At 51.2% G+C, this 23,125-nt stretch overlaps 1 protein-coding gene across 4 annotated transcripts; it reads right to left on the bottom strand.

The window, feature by feature from the left end:
• Positions 1-709: 709 nt before the first annotated feature.
• LOC102460748 (caspase recruitment domain-containing protein 8-like) lies at positions 710-22,948 on the bottom strand. Of its 4 annotated transcripts, XM_075928984.2 has the most exons (11): positions 22,349-22,941; positions 20,794-20,853; positions 19,859-20,004; positions 17,248-17,312; positions 16,215-16,450; positions 15,196-15,452; positions 14,202-14,330; positions 13,005-13,146; positions 12,250-12,288; positions 7,466-9,513; positions 710-1,086 (listed from the first exon to the last, which is right to left on the bottom strand). In XM_075928984.2, exons 1-10 carry the CDS (start codon positions 22,620-22,622, stop codon positions 9,134-9,136), a joined length of 1,728 nt encoding a protein of 575 aa, XP_075785099.2. In that variant the 5' UTR covers positions 22,623-22,941; the 3' UTR covers positions 710-1,086; positions 7,466-9,133. The 4 variants fall into 4 exon arrangements, with proteins under 4 accessions (XP_075785099.2, XP_075785101.2, XP_014428024.3 ...); XM_075928986.2 differs by lacking the exon at positions 7,466-9,513 and having other exon boundaries at positions 714-1,086; positions 12,979-13,146; positions 22,349-22,948; XM_014572538.4 differs by lacking the exon at positions 7,466-9,513 and having other exon boundaries at positions 715-1,086; positions 22,349-22,946.
• Between the last annotated feature and the right edge of the window lie 177 nt (positions 22,949-23,125).

Below are 23,125 nucleotides of genomic sequence, written 5' to 3'. Positions count from 1 at the left end.
CCCCAGCGAACGAAACACCACGAGAAACTCTCCATATGGGGTGAGGGGAAGAAATGTAAAATACACCATTGGCATGGGACAAAAATGCACACACTTGTTCAGATCTCATCACAATGGGTGAATGTGGAAGGGCTGGTAGGGGAAGCAGCAAGTGGAATTTGACCCTTTCACAGTACAGCATCAGCCTAACGTAACTCCATGTTGGGAGACTGGTTAACTGGCTGGAGCAGGGAATGAGACAACAGGCCGTTTACCTCAAGGCGCATGTTCCAGTTTTTCAAATCTCCCCACCCAGCAGTTGGAACTAAAAGCTGTTCCCCTTGGAAAACTGTTTGCTATGAAATGAGTACAGGAGGGCATTTGGCATGGTGGAATAGAAAATTTCCCTGCTGCTGCCAGACTGTACCCTCTGTGGGCATACACACTAGGGATGTGAAAGTGTAACCGTGTACACAGTTAACCAATGAGCCTGGAGTCATCGGTTAATCTTCACAGTTACACACAGGCTCCCAGTACGCACAGGGAGCTGGCTTAAAAGCTGGCTCCCCATGCACACTGGTCCCCAGGAAGCTGCCTGCCCCCCACATGTAATTTTTCTGCAGTGACACAAAGACTTCATTAAATACATTTTAACATCTCTATTGCACACAAGAGTCACTCTCCAGAGTACGACTTTTCCCAGCTCTAAACGGACCAAAACAAAAAACAACCCCAAAAAAAAAAAAGTGGTAAGGAACGACTGTAAAAATAACTCTTTATTTAATCAAAAATAGGAATGGTGGAAATCGGTAGTCATCGTGAATACGGAAAGGAAAAAAGCTGTAAGATGCTGAGGCAGGAATGGCAGATGCTTCTGTGTACTTCATTGTTGGGGAGAGGCCTGTGCAGCGAGACCCAGGTGAGTGGCAATTGTATTTTGTCTCACCGAGGGTGTTCAGATTCAGTCTTGGGCAGAGGACATAAAAGATAGAGCTGCAGAGTGGCAGGATTGTGAATTGTTTTTCCATCACTGTGTGGCAGGATCTGGAGCTCTTTAGAGGAGTAAGTGCATTTTTTTGTATGGGGTGTTTTCTTCATTAGATTCCCCTGCAGGGAGAATTTGATAGGAAGTGATTAGCAAAGCATTTTTCATTGTGCAAATCACAAAGCACTTTAGACTCACAAAGTCATAGAGTTTAAGGGCAGAAAGGACCATGGGGTGTACATCATAGGTCACCACCACCACCATGCCCTGCACTCTAAACCCAGCAAACATAATTAAACCAAAGCATTGCAATTGGGTTTGTCTAGTCTAGTCTGTAAAAGAGAAGACTGAGAGGGGACATGATTACAGCTTTCAAGTACCTAAAAGACTGTTACAAGGAGGGAGGAAAATTATTCTCTCTAATCTCTGAGGATAGGACAAGAAGCAATGGGCTTACATTGCAGCAAGGGAGGTGTAGGTTGGACATTAGAAAAAACTTCCTGTCAGGGTGGTTAAGCACTGGGATAAATTGCCCAGGGGGGTTGTGGAATCTCCATCATTGGAGATATTTAAGAGCAGATGAGACAGACACCTGTCAGGGATGGTGTGTGGTCCTGCCATGTGTGCAGGACACTGTACTTGATGACCTCGCAATGTCCCTTCCAGTTCTGATTCCATGACTCCTCAGGAGACTAGACTGTTATGTTTCATAGGGACTGAGGTGTTCCAGTGACCGAGGCTGCCACAAGGACAGTGAAATGATTAAGTGAGATATACCCGGATAATCAGATATATCCCGAACAGTCTAACCAGGAGAAAAATTCCTTCCCTATTCTAGATGTGGTGATCAGCTAGCCATGAGCATGTAAGCAAGAACCAGCCAGTCAACCACTTGAGAGAGAGAGAAAATGCTTGATGTCAGCTCAGAGCCTGGGCCTTTCCCACTTAGTTTTCCATCTCCAGCCATGACCATCCCCGCGGCTTCAAAGGATTAACCCAGAGTACACTGGGGTGGGGGAGAAGAGTCCCTTCCTGACCCTTGCAGGAGATCATCTGAAACCCTGAAGTACGAGCATTTTAGAAGCAACAAATTAGGCATCTCTTCTGAAGTGCAGCCACCTCTGGGGTGGGACATAGTAGGGCTGCGTCTAGACTGGCAAGTTTTTCCGCAAAATCATCCGCTTTTGTGGAAAAACTTGCCAGCTGTCTACATTGGCCGCTTGAATTTCTGCAAGAACACTGACGATCTCATGTAAGATTGTCAGTGTTCTTGCGGAAATACTATGCTGCTCTCATTTGGGCAAAAGCCCTCTTGTGCAAATGCTTTTGCGGAAGAGGGCCAGTGTACACAACGTGGTATTGTTTTGCACAAAAAAGCCCCGGTCGCGGAAAAGCGTCCGTGCCAATCTAGTCGCTCTTTTCCGCAAATGCTTTTAACAGAAAAACTTTTCAGTTAAAAGCATTTGCGGAAAATCATGCCTGTCTAGATGTAGCCTAGCTGTATACCAGATACACAACAACATTACACGGGGATTGCTCATGCAATGATTAAATACAACCTGGTATGGGACTGTTTGACTGTTTAACAGCCACAGGGCAGTGCTACAGGAAAGCAGTGAAGGAGAAGTCTATATTTAGGGGGAAATGCAGGAAGAGTTTAAGGAGCAAGAATGAAAAACCCTGAGCTGAAATCTAACTAGGAGCCTGGGCTTGCAAAAAAGTGTAACTGGATTTTTTTTTCTGGCAACAAATGATCAAGATCTTGATGACAAACACCTGAAAAACCATTCAGCCTTTAACGTTAAAGGGTGCATCTAGACAGCCCCTACTGTCGGAATAAGCTATGCAATTTGTGCTATGCAAATTGCGAAGCTTATTTAGAGTCTAAATCGAAAAAGCTCATTTTGAAATTTTGCGCTGCCTACACAAATTTCAAAATAAGGCACTATTCTGACAAATCCCTTAACGTTACAAGGACGCCGGAATAGTGTGCCCGTTATTTCAGGAAACAGTGGGCGCTTTTAAAGACGCGGCATTGCTATTTCGGGACACGTCCGGTAATCAGAAATAGCAACGCAGTCCAGATGTACCCTACAGGACCATGGCCTTCTAGAGTGGATAAGAGAAGGGGGCAGGTTGGGAGACAGGGCTCCCTTTTCTTTAATGCCAGGTATAGTCAAGGTCCAGAGAAAATAAGATAAAATAACGTTTGAGGTACATTCAAAAGGAGCAGGTGGTCCAGATTTGGCCAGTAATCCATCTACTGACTCCCCTTGCATGGGACATTTGAACTAGGCCAACCTAAGGATTTTCTCACACTTTTCGAAACTTCACTTTCAGAACTCACCAGGGCTATGTCTAGACTGCAGGCTTCTTTCGAAAGAGGCTCTTTCGAAAGCATCTTTCGAAAGAGCCTCTTTCGAAAGATCGCGTCTAGACTGCAGGCGGATCTTTCGAAAGAGCAAGCCGCTTTTTCGAAAGCGAGCACCCAGCGAGTCTGGATGCTCTCTTTCGAGGAAGCCCTATTTACATTGAAGAACGCCTTCTTTCGAAAGAGGAGCTTTCGAAGGAAGGCGTTCTTCCTCGTGAAACGAGGCTTACCGCCGTCGAAAGAAAAGCCGCGTTCTTTCGCAATCATTTCGAAAGAACGCGGCTTGAGTCTGGACGCAGGGGAAGTTTTTTCGGGAAAAGGCTTCCCGAAAAAACCCCTGAGTCTGGACACAGCCCAAGGGTTGGCTGGGAAGTGGGGCCGCTTTGCGGGCAAACATTCCCCGTCTCCTGTTCCCCAACACCCACAGCCAACTCTACTTCCCTGCCCTGGAGCAGGGCTGGAATTAGCATCCCTGCAAAGGGCAAAGCCTGTCTCCCGTTTCGCATCCCTGTAGCCAGCCCGTCCCGGGTCAGGGGCTGGAAGTGGCAGAGGCCACTGGAAGCTCCTGATCCGAATCTGGGGTAGGATCCGCACCCCGACAGGGAAAAGACCCCTTGGTGCTTTTCAGAGAAACCGAAAGTGAAAGGAAGCGGCCAAGCCCTTTAGGAGAAACGTGGCGGCTGGTGGCAGGGGCCCGGCCGGTCTCCCCTCACCTCTTACACCCCCTCCAGCCGCGCAGCCAGGTGCCGCTGGTTGATCTCCTCCAACACCTGCCTGGCCATCTGGATGGCCCCCGGCTCCAGGTAGTAGCTGATCAGCAGGCTGGTCACATCGAAGCAATCGGCCCGCTCCAGCCGGCCCCGCGGGATGTTGCTGCAGCCGGCGGGCGGCTGAGCCACGTTCAACTTCATCTTGAACTTCTTGAAGTCCAGCTCCTCCAGCTCCTCCAGCACCTGCTCCAGCCGGCGCCGGGCGCTCATGGTCCTGTCGGCTCCTCGGGGCTGCGCCCTCCTCTTCCGTCCTCCCTCCGCCGCGGTAGCTCCTCCCCAGCCCCGTGGGAAGCCGGCCCCCGTCCAGTCAATGATTTCCTAGGAATCCGGCCATGCTCCCGGCTTCCTGCCTCGCTCTGCAGAGCTTGCACCATGGGCCTGGCCCGAGACAGCCTCTCCAGCCCCAGAGGCAGCGGGGTGGGGCCCAACCTGCCTGGCTCCCTTCCCCTCTCTCTGTCTGACGAGTTCTGCACTGCAGGGCTATTTCGGGATCCCGCCAGCTATTTCCAAATATTTTTCACCATCCTGGTGAACCTCCTTGCACGAGGGATAAGGGATGGCTGGCAATAGCACCTTATTTTGAACTTTGGCGCCGAAATGGGCCAGATTTCAAAATAAGCGACTTTGAAATAGTTTCGAAGTAAGATACGGACGTTTCGAGTTTAAGCTGCTGTGTAGACGCACCCCCCCGGGGAGCTATCCCAGCTCCTTTCAGCCTTTCCACAACCCACACTGATTTCCCTGTGGACACGGGATAACGTAGGGTTTGTGGCTATTTTTCCCCCTTTGGTCTATCCCTAGTCTCCTCTCCCTCTCCTGTGAGTTGATTTATTCTTCCTGCTTTGCGTTCTGTGAAGTTGGCCGTCGGTTCAGCAGTGGCACACAGGGCGGAGCGGGCTGCAGAGATGGACTTTCGGGGCACCGTCAGTGTTCCCTGTCAGCTGGGCGCTTCTGCGGCTGCTCAGGAGAAATTCTAGTGCTGCCCAGTTGATTTGCACAGTGCTAGGGGTTTGGTTTCTATTAGTAGCGTACCTTGGCCCAGACCTCGGTGCATGTAAAAATGTATTGCACATGTGGATGGAAAAAAATTGGCACATGGATGGAAAGGAAGAGAGGGAATATTCGACTGTGTATTTGTGTGTGTGAGTGGTGTGTGTGAGTGTGAGAAGCGCACGCTGCATGCGCCCAGTCTGCAGGATACACAGGAGTGTCAGGTGTCTGGGGCAGGTCGAAGCACGTTGGCAGGGGATGGTGATGTGAAGGAGTTTTCCCTCCAGCTACCAGGACTGCACCCATGCGGGGAATACACTATGACTTGTTCACACACAAAAGTTATAGAATACTAGGACTGAAAGGGACCTCGAGAGGTCATCGAGTCCAGTCCCCTGCCCTCATGGCAGGAACCATTACTGTAGACCATCCCTGATAGACATTTATCTAACCTACTCTTAAATATCTCCAGAGATGGGGATGCCAGAACCTCCCTGGGCAATTTATTCCAGTGTTTAACTACCCTGACAATTAGGAACTTTTTGCTAATGTCCAACCTAAACCTCCCTTGCTGTAGTTTAAGCCCAGTGCTTCTTGTCCTATCCTCAGAGTCCAGGAAGAACAATTTTTCTCCCTTCTCCTTGTGACACCCTTTTAGATACCTTGAAAACCACTATGATGTCCCCACTCAATCTTCTCTTTTCCAAGCTAAACAAGCCCAATTCTTTCAGTCTTCTTTCATAGCTCATGTTCTCTAGACCTATGTACCTTTCTAACTCCACTGTGTATTAAACTCCACTGGTGCTGGACAGATTTTACCAGTAGAAAGGCAATCGTAGTGGTAGAGTTTATTTCTGTATGGGAGGGGAAAAGCTATCACATCCACACTACATGTTGTACCAGGATAGCTGTTTTGGTTAAAAAAAAATCAGCTTCCTAACTGAAACAGCTATAAGCCCATAAAATCTTTGAGTAGACCAAGCCTCTGGCTATGTCCTCACTGCGGATCTTACACCGTACGGCAGCTCTGCGTTGTAAGATCTTTGGTAACCACTCTGTGCCTGCAGGAGAGAGCTCTCCTGCCAGCATAATTAAATCACTCCCAATGAGCAACAATAGCTTGTCAGCGGGAAAGCATCTCCCAAGCACTGGCACTTCTGTGGGTGAAACTTTTGTCCGTCAGGTTGTCCCCACTTTTGACAAAAGTTATAGACAAAAGTGCCAGTGTAGACTCCACCCATCTGGTGTGAGAAAAAGATAACGAGAAGGAGGGAAGACAGCAAGAAGGGGAGAGAGAGATCAGAGAACAAGAGAGCACAGAGAAAAGAAGCAGATACAAGGAAATGGAGAGAGAAATTTAAAAACTGACACTTACACATAGAACCTACTGTTCTAAATGTAAAGACAAAAAACTTTCTGCCATCGGACACTGCCACAGCTGAACTTGACATTCTGGCTACGTCTACACTGGCCCCTTTTCCAAAAGGGGCATGTTAATTTCACAGGTCGTAACAGGGAAATCCGCGGGGGATTTAAATATCCCCCGCGGCATTTAAATAAAAATGTCCGCCGCTTTTTTCCGGCTTTTAGAAAAGCCGGAAAAGAGCGTCTAAATTGGCCCCGATCCTCCGGAAAAAAAGCCCTTTTCCGGAGGATCTTATTCCTACTTTGAATAAATGCCGCGGGGGATATTTAAATCCCCCGCGGATTTCCCTATTACGACCTGTGAAATTAACATGCCCCTTTCGGAAAAGGGGCCAGTGTAGACGTAGCCTCTATGTTTAAGAAGCTACATCTTTTGATGGGTAAAAATAGTCCAGACTGTTTGTCACATCCCTTAAAAGTCTCTCTCAGTGAAGAAGTGGGTTGTGCCCACCAAAGCTCATGATACCATCTGCATTTTTTGTTTCTCTCTACGATGCTGCAGGACCATTCTCTTGACCCAGTTCTTAATGCTACCCCCTCCCAAGGCAGAGCCAGCTACCCCTCTGCATTGTAATCTCTTCTTGAACCTTCTTTGCTGTATCTAGTGTTTCAGAGAGACCAAGGCCAGAAGGAAACATTGTGATTATCCCGTCTGAACTCATGTATAACCCAAGCCATGCTGCCTCCCTAAAATGAATTAATTCCTGTTTGAACGAGAGCAGATCTTTTAGAGAAATAGCTATTCCTGATTTTAAAATCATCAGCGATGGAGAATCCACCATGACCCTTGGCAAATTGTTTCAACAGCTAATTACCATCCCTGTTCAAAGACGTACACTTTATTTCCACTCTGAATTTGTCTAGTTTCAAATTCCAGACATTGGAACATGTTAGATCTTTGTCCACTAACTTGAAGAGCCCACTTGCCCCTGTCTAGTTACTTACCGACTGTGATCAAGTCGCCCTTTAACCTTCTCTTTGTCGAGATAAATAGATTGGGGTCTTTTGCAGGATACTCTGCTCACTGAAGGATGGTGCTCAGGACTCTCTGGTCCAGCAGTAGATCCAGAATCCAGCTAGTGTGCACTGGGTGGGGAGGACACATCGGGGGCCCACATTGGGGTCTGCCCCTGAGATTTCTTCTAGGGTTGCCAGATGGTTTCAACAAAAATACCGGACACAGTTGGCGCAGGGCTTAGGCAACACTGATGAGGGGGAGGTTACATTTTACTTCTGGCAGCCTGGAGTGGGGTGCAGGAGATGGCTGTTTGCGTGGAGGGCAGCAGGCGTGTGTAGGGCCAAACTCGCCTTCCCGCCTGCTCCCTCGGGAGGAATCCACTGACAGGAACGGGGAGACGGGCGGTGCCCTCGTAACAGGGCTTGCAAAGTACGGAAATGGTCTGTGCTGTTAAAAGCAGGCCTGAGGAGGCCTCAAATGCACTTGGAGGCAGGGGAGGGGGTAAATAAATGGCTCATTTCACCCCCCTGTGACCCTTCATTCCTCACTGTCCATCTGCACGGCCCGCTATGCCCGCAAGCGCGCTCACGCCGTCTGCCATGCTGCTCCTTATACCTCGAGTGCTCTCCCCCTATGCAATGCCCCCGCCACTAACCCCCCGGTTCCCTTTCCTGTCCCTCCTTTACACCCCCTTGTACCCTGCTCCCCCCGTGGGAAACTGCCTAGCGATGACAGTTTAGCAGGGTCCATGGCACGACTTACGAATACTGTCTCTTATCTGTGTTGTCTCTCTGCCTAATAGCTCAGACGTCTCCACCTTGCAACCTTCTCTAGGAACGTATGAGACCTACTTTACTGCTGGGTTCAGCCTCGTCCTGTTACATTATAAGCTCTCTGAGGCAGGGACCATCTCCATCTGTTTCTAACTGGTCCTGGCACTTTCTGACTTTGGTCTTCCCATTAATTGCCCCCCCAAGTTTCTTACTGACTGTCATTCAATCAAAGTGAAATCGTGGAACGTCTCGTCATTGGCACTGAAGTGGTCACATATTCTAATCTCGTCTCATAATCTCTCAGAGGGAGTGAATGTTCTGTTCTCTTTCGTGTGACAGTAACTTGCGGAACTCCCTGCCACGTGATGCAATTGAGACCCAAGGCTGAGCCAGATTTTAAAAGGATTGATCTCTTACATGGATCACAAGAACATTTGGAGTTACAAGGGAGTGGGTCACAGCAGAGAGAGGATTAGAAACTGGATCATTGTGGGTTGGTGAAATGTCCAGGCTTACCAGAGAAATGGGGGTGTTATTTGGCCCACAACAAGCTTATACTGAAGAAACTTTTTCAATTTCAGTGGTGTAATTATTGCTGCTTAAATACAAAAAGAGAGATTACATGGTAACTACACCTCCAGCAGCCAGCATGGTCTGCTCTAGAGATGTCTTGGAGGTCCCAGGCCTCCAGCCATCACTTCTCTCTGGGCAGGGAGCCCAGGAATGCCTAGAGCAGAGCTGTTGCAGAAACAGCCGAGCTTGACCCATGGACGACTGACTGTCCTACTGATGTCCACCCAGGAGCCACTGGGTCTCTGGCCTGGGTGACCACAGTGGTCCCTTCTGGCCTTGGAATCCCGGACTTCCTGGCTAGGCTGGTGCTCAGCTCTGTGAATGTGACGGGAAAGCAGAGGCGGAGAGGCAGGGGAATCCCCTGGAGAGCGGAGGCTGATCTTCTCCCACGGGCTCGTTCCCAGCCGCCCGCGATCTTCTGTGGAGCTTCTCTGCCAGGTCTCTCTGGTTGATGGCATCCAGCACCTTCCTGGTGACCTCCACTGCATCGCGCTCCGTGTAGTGACAAATCAACAGCTCCATGATCTCCACAGGCCCTGCCTTCTCCAGGTCCCCTCGAGCTATGTGTGTGTGGTGTCCCTCCAGCTCCATGTCCGTCAGCTTGCTCTTGAACTCCTTCAGCTCAGCCTCTTGCAGGTCTTTCAGGGCGCCCAGGAGATGGTCTCTCTTTGTCTTCCTCCGGCCGCCTCCTAGAACATGGGCCAGCAAAGTCCAGTCCCTCACTCCCCACCCGGGTACCATGCCCCGTTTGCCTTCTTTCCCCGACTCTCTCCCTTCCCTCTTGCATCTCCCTCCTCTGCCACTGATTCCATCTCCCGGCCCTCCCTTTCCCTCTGACCCCCTTCTCACCTCACACCTCTGCTGCCCCTTCCCCCGGGTACCTCCCATGGCAGATGTGAGGCCTTGGAAAGATGGACACTTTAGGACGATGATACTGAACTGCACCAAATGCTGCAGACACCAGAATTAGTCAGTCATGTAAGTCTTATAGGCTTCCGCATGAACTCGGAACTCGCTTCTACCTCAAGGGTGACTGAGCTTTGCAAAATAAATCGATTCAGTGGCGACGATCTCTCTCAAAGGGTGGGACAAGTACATCTCCAGAGAAGTCCCGCCACCTGGGGGAATTTCATGGACTGGGACAGACTGGCTTCAAGAAACCACACAATAACCACAAGGAGTCCTGTGGAACTCCTTGCCTGAGGAGGTTGTGAAGGCTAGGACTATAACAGAGTTCAAAAAAGAGCTAGATAATTTCATGGAGGTTAGGTCCAGAAAAGGCTATTAGCCAGGGGATAGAAATGGTGTCCCTGTTTGTCAGAGGCTGGAGAGGGATGGCAGGAGACAAATTGCTTGATCACTGTCTTCAGTCCACCCTCTCTGGGGCACCTGGTGCTGGCCACTGTCAGCAGACAGGATACTGGGCTAGATGGACCTTTGATCTGACCCAGTACGGCCTTTCTTATGTTCTAAAATTTGGTACAAAGGGTCCACCACAAGTGACTGGGAAGGCCCAGATTTTGATCCAGAAACTGACATGAGATGCTGACCAAGAAAGGCAAAACCCTGCTGGATGGGCTGGAAGGAGAAGAAATTGCCGGGGTCTCTGTGTAGAAGTCGGGTGAAACCTGACCAGCTAGCGTGGGTGGAGTCTGTTTCTTGTTTTGTGGTCTATTATTAGGCTTGGAAGGATTCAATTTTATTTAATTAGTCAACGTCAATAAGCATTGATTTTACTGCATATGCACAAAGTGACCAAGAAATATGGCCTCCCACTAATCATCCAAGGCTTCATCTACGCTGCATGGTTTTTGCAGAAGAAGCCTTTTGCGCAAAAGTTTGCGCATCCCCACCTCTAAGCGCACTGCAAAAGCGATGCACTCTTGCACCATGGAGCGTCCACACTGCATGGACTCTCTTGCTCAAGAAAGCACGGATGGCCAATTCACAGAATGGCCATCAGAGCACCTGTGCTTTTCCCAACGGGGGTTTCTGCGGAGCATACACACCTGCCTTTTTGCACAAGAACTCCTTTGCAAAAAGGAGTTCTACCTGGTGGAGAAAGGAATAACTCTACCAGCCAAAGCCCTCTCTTCTGCTGATTTAATTGCGCAAGAACACGCTTGAGGTATGGATCCTTCGCAGCTTTTGGCACAAAAACCTTGTAGTGTAGACAGAGCCAAAAAGTCCAGCTTGGTAACATTAGAAAAATGCCACAAACTTATCAAAGTTGAATTTAAGGCTGTTTACTTTGTATATTTTGGCATGTGATGTTGGTGATTTTTGATGTCATGCTTATCAAGATTTAATTTCTTTACCCACATCTCCTGCCATTAAATAAGTCCAGTTTGATACCCCTCCCCTCACCGCATCATCTCCTACAACTGTGAAAACTGAACTAGATAAAAATAGAAAAAAAATAAACATGGGTCAATTTTGCCAACATTTGCCAGGCCTCACTTTTCTCTCTGTGATGCTTTTGCCCTAACATAGATGTTTTGTGTTCTCTAAAAGCTGGTTGGGCTCTGCCCCTAGGAGAGAGCAGAACCGCAGAGGCTGGCAGGGAAAATGAATGACAGAAGAGCTGGGGCTCATCTGGTCTGCAGAGAGAGGGGTGCAGGTCCTCACCCAGAGAGAGGTGATGGCTGGAGGCCTGCGACCTGAAAGGCCCCCTGAAGCTGATCACGGAGGAGGTCAGTGGTGCGGTTAATTCCAGAAATGTGACACTTCCCTTCCTCCGCACCTCTGCATCCTCCCGCTCCTCCTCATGCCCCCTTCATTGCTCTGGGCTGCTGCTCTTTCCAGAAGGAACCCCCCTCCCTAGCGTTCCTCTCTACCACTGCCGTCCCTCTGTTTGTTCTTAAACTGGCATCTCTTCCTGGATTGGGAGGTCCCCTTGTCTACTGTGGCTTTTTCACAAGAAATCCACCAACCAGCTACTAAATTCTATAACCAGGGCCATCCCGAGGGTAGCACAGGGCCTAGGGCAATTCTCTTCACTGCAGGCTTTGCCCTACTTCTTCCTGCCCCGCTCCACCCTCCCCTGCCCCATAGGACTTTTGGAACACTAGCTAACTGAAGCAGATGCTGCAGGATGCTCGGACGATGTCCCCATGGGGCCAGTGAGTAACATACACTTTCCTTATATGGCCTCAGCTAAGAGTGGAAGGAGCCAGGGTGCGTGCGCCATCTAGTGTGACGCTGGCGAAAGTCTCTGACTCACATGCACTGGGCATACAATGCAGTCGATGGATTGTACCAGTGCACACTCACTTGAAGGAGAATCCTAGTGCACTAGAACGGGAAGGGACCTCGAGAGGTCATCAAGTCCAGTCCCCTGCCCTCACGGCAGGACCAAGCACCATCTAGGTCATCCCTGACAGGTCTCTGCCTAATCTGCTCTTAAATATCTCCAGTGAACTTACCTATGCGGTGTTTTCCTGACCCAGTAAGTTTAACATCTCCTGAAAGAGGAAAAAAGGGTGAAAAAAATGGATCAGCACACTGTTCTGTTCATGTCTCTCCTGTTACACTAAGTCCGGTCTTATTGGCTATTGGAGCCACATGACTTTGATTATTGATGAGGATAATACAATAGTTAACGACCTGCTTAGATTTCACCTCTTTGGCCCCTCCCTCTGGAGCATCTGTTTCTGGCTGCGCCCCATGACTATGCTCAGATACCAAACTTGACAGATCCCCTGGGCTGGTCCAGCCTGGCATTGCCTCTGCTCTTTCAGACAGCTGGCCTGGGCCCCTCCTCACCCCCAGACTACTCAGCTGTGGCGTGTAAAAGCACACACGCTGATCTGGCGTCAGGTGAGGGCAAGTTGCCCCAGACGCCCACGGCCCAATAGCAGTGCCCAGGTGCGTCAGTGTTCTGCAGAACTCACCTGCGTGCTGGAGGGCTGTAGTGCTCTATGGGGCTGAAACTTCTGAGTAGCAGAGCCCCTGATCTTACAAAGGTGTCGCACGTCCTCAGAGCCCTTCCTAAAGCCAGGATCTGCCTGCACATCCCTAGTGCTTTGTGGGCTGGTAATAAAAGCCCCATCGGAGACATTGTAGCTGTGGATCGTCACTGGTCTAGTGAGTTGGGTGGGCGGTTCACTACTCATGGAATACCTGGCCAGGAACTGGGAGAGGATTTTACGTACCCCCATGAGTGAATACGGTGGCCCACCTGGTCTCAGAGTAGCCTCCCAGCACGGCTCAGCAGAGTCTCTGTCACCCACTCTGAGCTGCACACTCCTCTTCATCTCCTCGATGTAGACCTCAATGAAGGGCTGTCGCTTCTCTTGGCTCGTATAGGAAAACGTCAGTATCTGAGGCGGACACAAGGGGTGACCTCATCTGAGCCAGCAGGGCAGGAACAAAGGACACGTGTGAGTCCTCATCGGTGGGCCGGCCAGACGCACCAGGCAGCTTTGCCATCTCCATGAGGGGTTACTGAATTATATTCGTATCTCTCACGTCCTGCCGTTAGAGCTTCAATCCCAAACTGAGCAGGAATCAATCACCCTGCACTGACATGCAGCTGTCTCTGGGGTGGGGCACGGCACTTGTTTCACAGCCATGCAGCTGCGCCCTTTTCCGTCCGTGTCTGTCCAAAGAAGTTCAGCTTTCCCCCTTGTGTGTGGGACATCCCCACCATGATCTCCCCTCCCCCCACAGACCTGCCTAGTTTAGTCCTAGCTCTTTCCAATGGGCTCTGACTCTATAGGTTCCCACTCAGTGTTTCTTCCCAGGATGGTGACAATGTGGGGCGTGCAGGGTGTGTCTGTCTGTATGAGCGGAGATTTGCCAATACTACAATTTGTGGCTAATTAGATCAACACCTCCAACCAGGCAGTTCCTAGCTGGGCAAATATGGACCTCAGAAGACATAAGGCCAAGTCTTATGAAGCTAGATAATTTCATGGAGGTTAGGTCCATAAAAAGCTATTAGCCAGGGGATAAAATGGTGTCCTTGGCCTCTGTTTGTCAGGGGCTGGAGAGAGATGGCAGGAGACAAATCGCTCGATCATTGTCTTCAGTCCACCCTCTCTGGGGCACCTGGTGCTGGCCACTGTTGGCAGACAGGCTACTGGGCTAGATGGACCTTTGGTCTGACCCAGTACGGCCATTCTTATGTTCTAAGTCTGTACTAAAAAATTAGCTTGACCCAGCTACACTGCTCAAGGGTGTAAAAAAATCTACCCCCAAGCAACATAGTGAAGCTGAACGAATCCCTGATGTAGGCAGTGCTAGGTTGGCAGAACAGTTCTTCCACTGACCTCACTGCTGGGCGAGGTAACTCCCAGACACTGTGGTAAGTTTCTACACTGAAGTGCAGTGGCAGCATTTCTAGTGAAGACCCAGCCTTGGTCATGTCACTTACCCAGGGTGTGATCTCTGCTTCTGGAAGGCAGGACACGGCATACTCTGTGTGAAAGTAGAGGGGCTGTTTGGTCTGTGGAGATTTGTCCACAAAAAATGAGGAATTCCTCTCTTCATGTTCTTTGATTGCCTGAAAAAATTCAAGAGCCGTCGATTGGTGGGAAGATACACACCTCAGCCCCTGCAGTGGGGTGTGTACCTCGGCACATGAGGGGGTCAACGTGGGCCGGAGGGGCCAGCTAAGGTTGCATCTGGAGGGAGAGCCAGGCCTAAGGACCAAGAAGCCTCACTGGACAGGTGTAGGCTGCTTATACCGCCGGGGGGCTGCAGGGAGAACAGCTGACGTCACCCTCTGGGAGCAGAAAGGAGGGGAGGAAAAAGCGCAAGAGGGAGAATGCGCCCCAGGGGGTCCCAGCTCCGGAAGAAGGGCCAACCCCCGAGGAGGGATGGGGAAGGAGGTCTGAGAGGAGTACGCAGGAAGAAGCCCAGGGAAACAGCAGCAAGGGTAGGACCATGTGGGGAAAAACCGGTGGGTGCTGAGTGTCCACCAGCTGTCCTGCCAATCAGCTCCTCTCCCTCCCGCCAGTGCCGCCTGCCGATTGGCTGTTCTGTGGTGGGCTGGGGGTGGAGGGGGAGGAGCAAGGGTGGGGTGGGCTTGGGGAAGAGGGCAGAATGGGGGGGAGGGGAGGAGGCAGGGCCTTGGGGGAAGCTATGGACTGTGGGACTGGATCCTGGGGCAGAACGGGGGTTGAGCATCCCCCCCCTCCCCCTGCCAAAACCTTCGGTCCCAGCACAGAGCCCCAAGCCCCACCTCACAGCCCGCACCCCCAGTCGGAGCCCTCACCCCCTTCCCACACCCCACCCCCTGCCCCGGCCTGGAGCCCCCGCCTACCCCCCGCACTCCTCATTTCCAGCCTATCCCAATCACTGGGCCCCCAGCTTTCCCGGCGGGGCGCCACCTGCATTCGTGGCAAAGGCCTCAGGTTCCCCGGTACCTTCTCCAGCGAGTGGTCATTGGGGATGAGGTAGAGGTGGAGGGTTGTGTCTGCAGCCCGGAGTGCCAGGTAAATCAGCACCAGGGCGTGGACGGGGATTGGCAGGACTCTAGAGACGACGAGGAGGACTCCGTACAGGGAGAAGCTGGGGTTCTGCAGCACGGCGTGGAACGGCCTCAGCCCCGTGGGCTCCTCCAGCGTCATCCCCTCCTCAGCGAAATGGGCGATTTGCACCCGGGCGGCATCGGCCTCTCCCCCTGTCGGGAGACACAGAGAACTACTGTGAACACAGGCCGTTCGCCAGGGCATCCCCATCAGACGCACTGGTCTGTTAGCCATGCTGGGGGCACAGGCCGCCAGCCCTGCCTTTGTTGCTCTGCCCTAAGTACAAACAGAATGGCTGTGTCTAGACTGGCAAGTTTTTCCGCAAAATGAAATGATTTTGTGGAAAAACTTGCCAGCTGTCTACACTGGCCGCTTGAATTTCCGCAAAAGCACTGACGATCTCCTGTAAAATCATCAGTGCTTTTCCGGAAATACTAAGCTGCTTCCGTTCGGGCAAAAGTCTTTTTCTGAAAGACTTTGGCGCAAAAGGGCCAGTGTACTGTTTTCCGCAAAAAAGCCCCGATTGCGAAAATGGCGATTGGGGCTTTTTTGCGGAAAACTGCGTCTAGATTGGCCACAGACGCTTTTCCACAAAAAGTGCTTTTGCGGAAAAGCATCCTGCCAATCTAGACACAATTTTTCCGAAAATGCTTTTAACGGAAAACTTTTCCGTTAAAAGCATTTTCGGAAAATCATGCCAGTGTAGACGTAGCCAATGTGTGTCCAGGGTTACCTGGCCGGGCTGATCTAGTGACTGTCTCTGCCGGGACTGTGTGTTTGTTTAGCACCCAGCGCTCTGATCTGGACCAGGGTCTCCGGGTGCTACCACACTAATATCCACCGTCTGCAGCACGTGTCCTGGTGGCTGGGGGTCCCAGCTCCACGCTCCCAGCCCTGGCTTGGAACCTACTTACTGCTCTCAGCGCTCGTGAGGCACAGGAAGTGCGGGAGGTGCAGGGCTCTCACGGCCCGGGCCGGCTCCGCCCGGATGCTGAACAAGGGGCCGGCCACCATCCATTTCGGAGTGCTCCGTGCAGCCAGGTGCCGATCCCAGGAGTCGTATCCGTACTGGACAGTCACGGGGGCCCGCACCTCGAACCCCAGGTCGGTTTCAGAGCAACAGAACGTGCCTGCCTTGGGGAGGTGAACCCTGCAGGGTGTGGGGAGATAGGGAGACGCCAGAGGAGGGTTCAACGGTGCCAAATGGACCTTTCCCAGCTCTTGATCTAATTCAAAACAGGTGGCTTCACTTCTGTTCAGCCTAGATGTTCTACTCAAAAGGCAGGGGGAGCGATTAGTAATACCCTCCCCCATCTAGCTCCCACCATCAAAGGATTTACAAATGTCAACAAAAGAATCATCATAAATCCTGGTAAGGAAGTAACATTACCCCCACTTTACAGATGGCAAAATTGAGGCACAGTGCAGAGAAATGACTTGTCACCAAGGCCATATAGATAATCAGTGTCAGGGCTGCGTGTGTCCCCCAGGATTGCTGTTCCTCCTGCTCTGACCACTAGACCCCACTGCTTTTCCAAAGCCAAGGATTAAACGCCAGCGTCCTGATCCTTACCAACCCCCACTGTCAGCTGCTTAGACCTCACTCTGCTCCCCAAGTCATTAGCAGACGCCGCTGGTCCCTCCTGTAACTAACGAGGGCTCTGAACCCCACCCTGGCGCTGTCTGCGTGGGTGCAGCCCTGTGTTACGGGTTGCGGCACAGCTCCAAGTTTCTGTCCCAGTAAACTAGCCAGGTCCTCGTCAGTGGAGAAGCAGCCGTGAGGCTCAGTGGAGCTTCACTCAGACAATTGTGCTAATTGTACCGGCTCTTCCTCAGCCAGGTCTTCCCCACAGGACGCTGCACACACAGGGCCATAGGAGCCAGCCTGCGCCTCCAGACACAGGCTCCTAAAGACGGGTGACACCCAACTCCCAACCCAGCTCTCACCTGTACGTTTCCTGCTCCCCATCTGGGCTGCAAACAGTCTCTGGGAATATTTTTTCTTGAAGGTCCTGGAACAGGAACAGGCGTTAATGCAGATCCAGTGGGATTTCCCGCTGGGGAAGGAAGTAACTGGACAGCTGGGGCCTAGTATTTGACCAGGGCTGACTCCCTGGCTTGGCACCCTGATGGGGTGGCTGGCAGGGGGAATCTGTGATCATCTGGCTTACAGCCCCATGGCCAGTCATTCCTCTGGGTACTCGGTGTGTCTTCATTTAGGGTGCGTCTACACAGCAGGGCTGAGCTATGCAACTATGAAATAAGTTCTGCAACTTGAGCTTTGCTAATTGCGTAGCTTGCGTTAAAATATCTTATTTCGAAATGGGGAGTGTCTACACTGCGCTTATTTCAAAATAGAGCTCTCTACGTCCGAATTCGCTTACTCCTTGGCTACATCTACACTGGCATGATTTTCCGGAAATGCTTTTAACGGAAAAGTTTTCCGTTAAAAGCATTTTTGGAAAAGCACGTCTAGATTGGCAGGTCGCTTTTCCGCAAAAGCACTTTTTGTGGAAAAGCATCCGTGGCCAATCTAGACACACTCTTCCGCAAAAAAGCCCCAATCGCCATTTTCGTGATCGGGGCTTTTTTGCAGAAAACAAATCTCTGCTGTCTACACTGGCCCTTTTGCACAAAAGTTTTTCGGAAAAAGACTTTTGCCCGAACGGGAGCAGCATAGTATTTCCACAAAAGCACTGACAATCTTACATGAGATCATCAGTGCTTTTGTGGAAATTCAAACGGCCAGTGTAGACAGCTGGCAAGTTTTTCCGCAAAAGCAGATGATTTTGCAGAAAAACTTGCCAGTCTAGACACAACCCTTGTTACAGGAGTCGGAGGAAGCAGTCAAAATAACTGCTTGTGTCTAGATGCAGACTATGTGATTTCAGAATAACGTCAGTTTCTCTGAAATAACATTGCTGTTCAGAAATACCCTTGGGCTGTGTCTAGAATGGCCATTTTTTCCGGAAAATCAGCCGCTTTTCCGGAAAAACTTGCCAGCTGTCTACACTGGCCGCTTGAATTTCTGCAAAAGCACTGACTTCCTACTGTAAGAAATCAGTGCTTCTTGCGGAAATACTATTCTGCTCCCGTTCAGGCAAAAGTCAGATTTGTTTTCCACAAAAAAGCCCCGATCGTGAAAATGGCGATCGGGGCTTTTTTGCAGAAAAGCGCGTCTAGATTGGCACAGATGCTTTTCTGCAAAAAGTGCTTTTGTGGAAAAGCGTCCGTGCCAATCTGGATGCTCTGTTCCGAAAATGCTTTTAACGGAAAACTTTTCCGGTAAAAGCATTTCTGGAAAATCATGCCAGTCTAGACGCAGCCTTAGGCTATGTCTCCACTGCACTCTAAACTCGAAATAAGATACTCAGTTTGTGCTATGCAAATTGCGTATTTATTTCGAGTATATTTTGAAATAGGCCATTTTGAAATTAGGTGCCGTCTACACAGCATCAAAGTTGGAAATAAAGTGCTATTTCGAGACATCCCTTAACCCTTGTGGAATGAGAGTTACTAGGATGCCGAAAAAGCGCGCCCATTATTTTGAAAAATATTTCAAAATAACAGGTGGCTTGTGAAGACGTGCGGTAGCTATTTCGGGTTACTGCTGGTATCCCGAAATAGCTTTCATGTGTAGACATACCCTTAGGGTGTGTCTAGACTACAGGGTTTTGTCAACACAGACTACAGCCAGTTTTGTCAACACAGACTACAGCAAGCCGCTTTGTCAACATGACAGTGTTGGACGCAAAGGACAGTGTAGATGCAATAACGCTTTCTGTTGACAGAACTCTGTTGACAAAAGGCGTTATTCCTCGTAGAATGAGGTTTACATACATCGACAAAACTGCTGAGTTATGTCGACTTTATTTCGACATAACTTGATGGAAGTGTGAGCACAGGTATAGTTTTGTTGATAAAAGTCCACTTTTGTCGACAAAACCCTGTAGTCTAGACAGTTTTGTTGACAAAACTGTACCTGCATCTACACTGCTGCTGAGTTCTGTCGACATAATGTCAACGCTCTTTGTCGACAGAAGCTTTGTTGACAGTATCTGTTGACAAAACTTCTGTCAACAAAAGCTTATACTCTAGTCTAGATGTACCCCTAGGTTGTGTCTAAACTACATGGCTCCATCAATGAAGCCATGTAGATTAGGCTGATCGGCAGAGGGAAATGAAGCCGCAATTTAAATAATCGCAGCTTCATTTAAATTTAAATGTCTGCCCCGCTCTGCCGATCAGCTGTTTGTCGGCAGATCGGGGCAGTCTGGACGCTCCCGCACTGACCTGAAAGCTCTTTATCAACCTCCCCGTTATGCCTCGTAGGATGAGGTTTACCGGGGAGGTCGATAAAGGGCTTTCATGTCGGCAGGGGAGCGTCCATTGATGGAGCCATGTAGTCTAGACGTACCCTTAGAGAGCAGGTGATTAGCAGCGTGGCCAGAAGGATTACGGGGAATATACAGAAAGAGTAACAGGGAGATGGATAGACAGAGATTAGTTATGGATGGATGTGACTGAACCTAGCAATGGGAAATAAATAGACAGCTACCTCTTCTCTTGGGCATAACTTGCATTTCTCATTTCTTCCTTGTTCTGCTGTGGAATGTTCGCTCCAATTTCCCCCTTCAGAGGAAGCTATTCGTTCAAACTCACTCCAAGAGTAACGTTCCTTCTCCCGTGCAGTCAGGCTTTGTACTGATGAAACATGAATGATCTTAGTGAACGCATGCTGTGAGAACAAGTGTTGGAATATTCAACATAGAGTGCCTTTCTGTCGATTGTTTATTAGGTATTGGAGTCAAATCGGAATTAAGAAAAATAGTCAGAAATAAATGATTTCAAACATATTCCTTCCTCTGTCACATAATGTCTTGGTGCTTGTGGCTCTATTCTGATCTAGTTCTACCCTAATTCTGTCCTATTCTTATTCCCCTTATCCATTATCTGGGATGAAGTCCTAAAAGCATCCGCCATCTTGTCAGTCTGAGGCAGCAGTAAGGTCGACCTGCTCACCATCTTCTTTGATTAAATGAATTCATTGCTTCTTCAGCTTTTCTTTCATAAGAGCAACCAAACTAGATTCAACCAAAGGTCCATCTCTTCTGACTGTGGCCAGAGCTGGGTGCTCCAGAGGGAGTGACCAGAACAGGCATTTCAGGGCCAGCTGGAGGGCAGAAATCTGGGGAGGATGGCACTTGACCCCCTCCCGCCCCCTTCCTCTGGGAGTCCATGGCTTTGTCTAGTTAATGTTAGGGATCCCTGGTTAAGAAGAGGTTGAGAATCTCTGCACTAGAGGGGCTGGTGGCGGCAGAGCTAGGCTCTGCATGGCAGGCAGGGTGGAAGGTTGGTCCCAGGAGCTGGGAGGTGACTTTGGGTGGGGGGGCAGATTGCAGGAGGGGCAGGTCGCTCTGCAGGGAGCCCTTCTGAACACCCCTCGGCCTGCCTGGGGAAGCAAAAAGCACCCTCGGGTGCTTAGGGACTCACATAGTTCTCCTGTGGCACCACCGCAAGATAGATCGAACTCCTGCCCTTCACTTCCGGATCCTGCAGGAGAGAGACAGTCAGGGAGTGTCTGAGTCCCCCACGTTGGTCTCTAGCATCTCCCTGGACATGCGGGTCAGCACTGATTGCTAGGGGACCGTGCCCCCTGCCGAGCCCTCCCACCTCCCTGCCCAAGAGATGCACCCCCCCTGCTCTCAGAGGGAGTGGGGTCTAGCGCAGCCCAAAGCCTTTTGCAGACAAGAGGTACAGAGCGGCCAAATGAAGCCCCGAGGCAGGCGGATCCGACCGTCTGCAGCTTCCGGAGCTGATGGGGGCGCTGGCTGTAACCTCTCCTGGGGAGACCGCAAGGGAAGCTGCCGCGTGCTCACCCCTGCCTGCACCAGCGGGAAAGTGATGCCGGGATCCATACGTGAGACCCTAGGGCCGAAGGGCAGCTGGGAGACCCACTGACCTGAGCGGCTGGAGCAATCGTCCCCCGGGGCCAGGGAGCACCAGACAGGTGAGGACACCCCCGTGTCAGGATGGTTGCAGGCATGGCTATGGCACTGTTACGGGGAAGCTCACAGCAACGGGGCCTAATTCCGAAGTCAGGCTCGTCCTAGACTCAGCAATGGAATGGAGGAGTCCTCGCTCCCCACCTCTCCCCACTAACCACTAGACCCCACTCCCCTCTGAGAGCCGGAGCTAGAACCCAGGAGCCCTGGCACACTGAATGCCCCCTCCAGCCCTCACCGGTCTAACCACTAGACCCCACTCCCCTCTGAGAGCCGGAACTAGAACCCAGGAGCCCTGGCACACTGAATGCCCCCTCCAACCCTCACTGGTCTAGCCGCTAGACCCCACTCCCCTCTGAGAGCCGGAACTAGAACCCAGGAGCCCTGGCACACAGAATGCCCCCTCCAGCCCTCACCGGTCTAACCACTAGACCCCACTCCCCTCTGAGAGCCGGAACTAGAACCCAGGAGCCCTGGCACACTGAATGCCCCCTCCAGCCCTCACCGGTCTAACCACTAGACCCCACTCCCCTCTGAGAGCCGGAACTAGAACCCAGGAGCCCTGGCACACTGAATGCCCCCTCCGACCCCCACCTTCCCGTTCCCCATCCCACTCCCCCTTTCACTTTCACTTCCTTGTCCTTATCCCACCTCCTTCCCCTCTGCTTCTCCCCCTTCCTCAGGCCAAGCAGAGCAGCTTGGCACTCACAGAAAGGGGGGGGGGAAGAAATGTGTCTTCACATGCACCACCCCTGTTCCAGGAGCTTCAGTGCCCAAGGCCACCCTAGGGCTTAACCCCTTCCTGCCTGCGCTGCAGCTGGGAGACAGGGCGTGGCTTGCACCGTGCGGACAGGCTGCTGCAGGCCACGCTCTGGTGTGAACCCGGCAGTCGTCTGGGGGCACAGGCGGGCCTGCAGGACCCTCTGTGCATCGCTCTCTGCACATGCTGTCTTGTACAGAGCTCACCCGCCCATCTCAAAGCCCTTTGCAAAGGCGCTCAGGGCCTCTAGATCTCCCTGATCTCTCCCTGCCCCGACTCTTACCAGCCCCTGTTGTCTGGCCGAGGATCTCCGCCAGGTCGCTCCTCCCTATGTCTGTCAGGAGCTGCATGGTCACCTGCAGGGCATAGTCTTTCCCGTAGTAGCTTTTCAGGATGGCACACAATTCCAGGGCTTTGGCTTTCTCCAGTCGGCCCGGCGGGATGTTGTCGCACCCCTCCTTCACTGGGAACACGACCAGCTTCATCTTGAACTGCTTCAGCTCCTTCTGATCCAGCTCTGCGAGGATGACCACCAAGTCATCCGGCAGTAATCCCATCCTGCAGCCGCAGGGAGCTGAGCCCAAGTGCCAGGGAGCTGGCCCGGAGCTAGAGGAGCCGTCCTTTGGCCTGAGAAGCGATTGGTGTGCAGGAGAAACAGGGTGGGGCTCAGGCAGGATCTAAAGCTGGCGAAAACTGTTCTGTTTTTTCTCTGCTTCCTCCTCCTTCGCTGCGAGCCCTTGTGTCCCCGGCGCAGCCGCAGAACTAAACAAAGTAGCAACCAACTCCACCAGCTTCCTGCCTGCGTCAGACACTCTGCACACACAGAAGGCAAACTCCAAAGCATTTCAGACACCTGATTAGCATGAGCAGACGGCCTGGCATTTGTAAACCAGGCTACTACCTCCCCACTGTGGCTGCCCTTTAAGGAGTGCCAGCCCTCTACCGTTTGACAGATGCAGGCAGTGCCGGATTCAGGCATGAACTAACTAAGCTAAAGTTTAGGGCCTCATAGCTTGAGAGGCCCCTAGAAAAATAACTGTCTCCATACAAATGCTATCAA

This window comes from Pelodiscus sinensis, chromosome 5 (assembly GCF_052426305.1).
Source record: "Pelodiscus sinensis isolate ZL-2025 chromosome 5, ASM5242630v1, whole genome shotgun sequence".
NCBI lineage: Eukaryota > Metazoa > Chordata > Testudines > Trionychidae > Pelodiscus > Pelodiscus sinensis.
The sequence above is the reverse complement of the archived record's forward strand: the minus strand, read 5'-3'. Positions and strand labels throughout refer to the sequence as shown.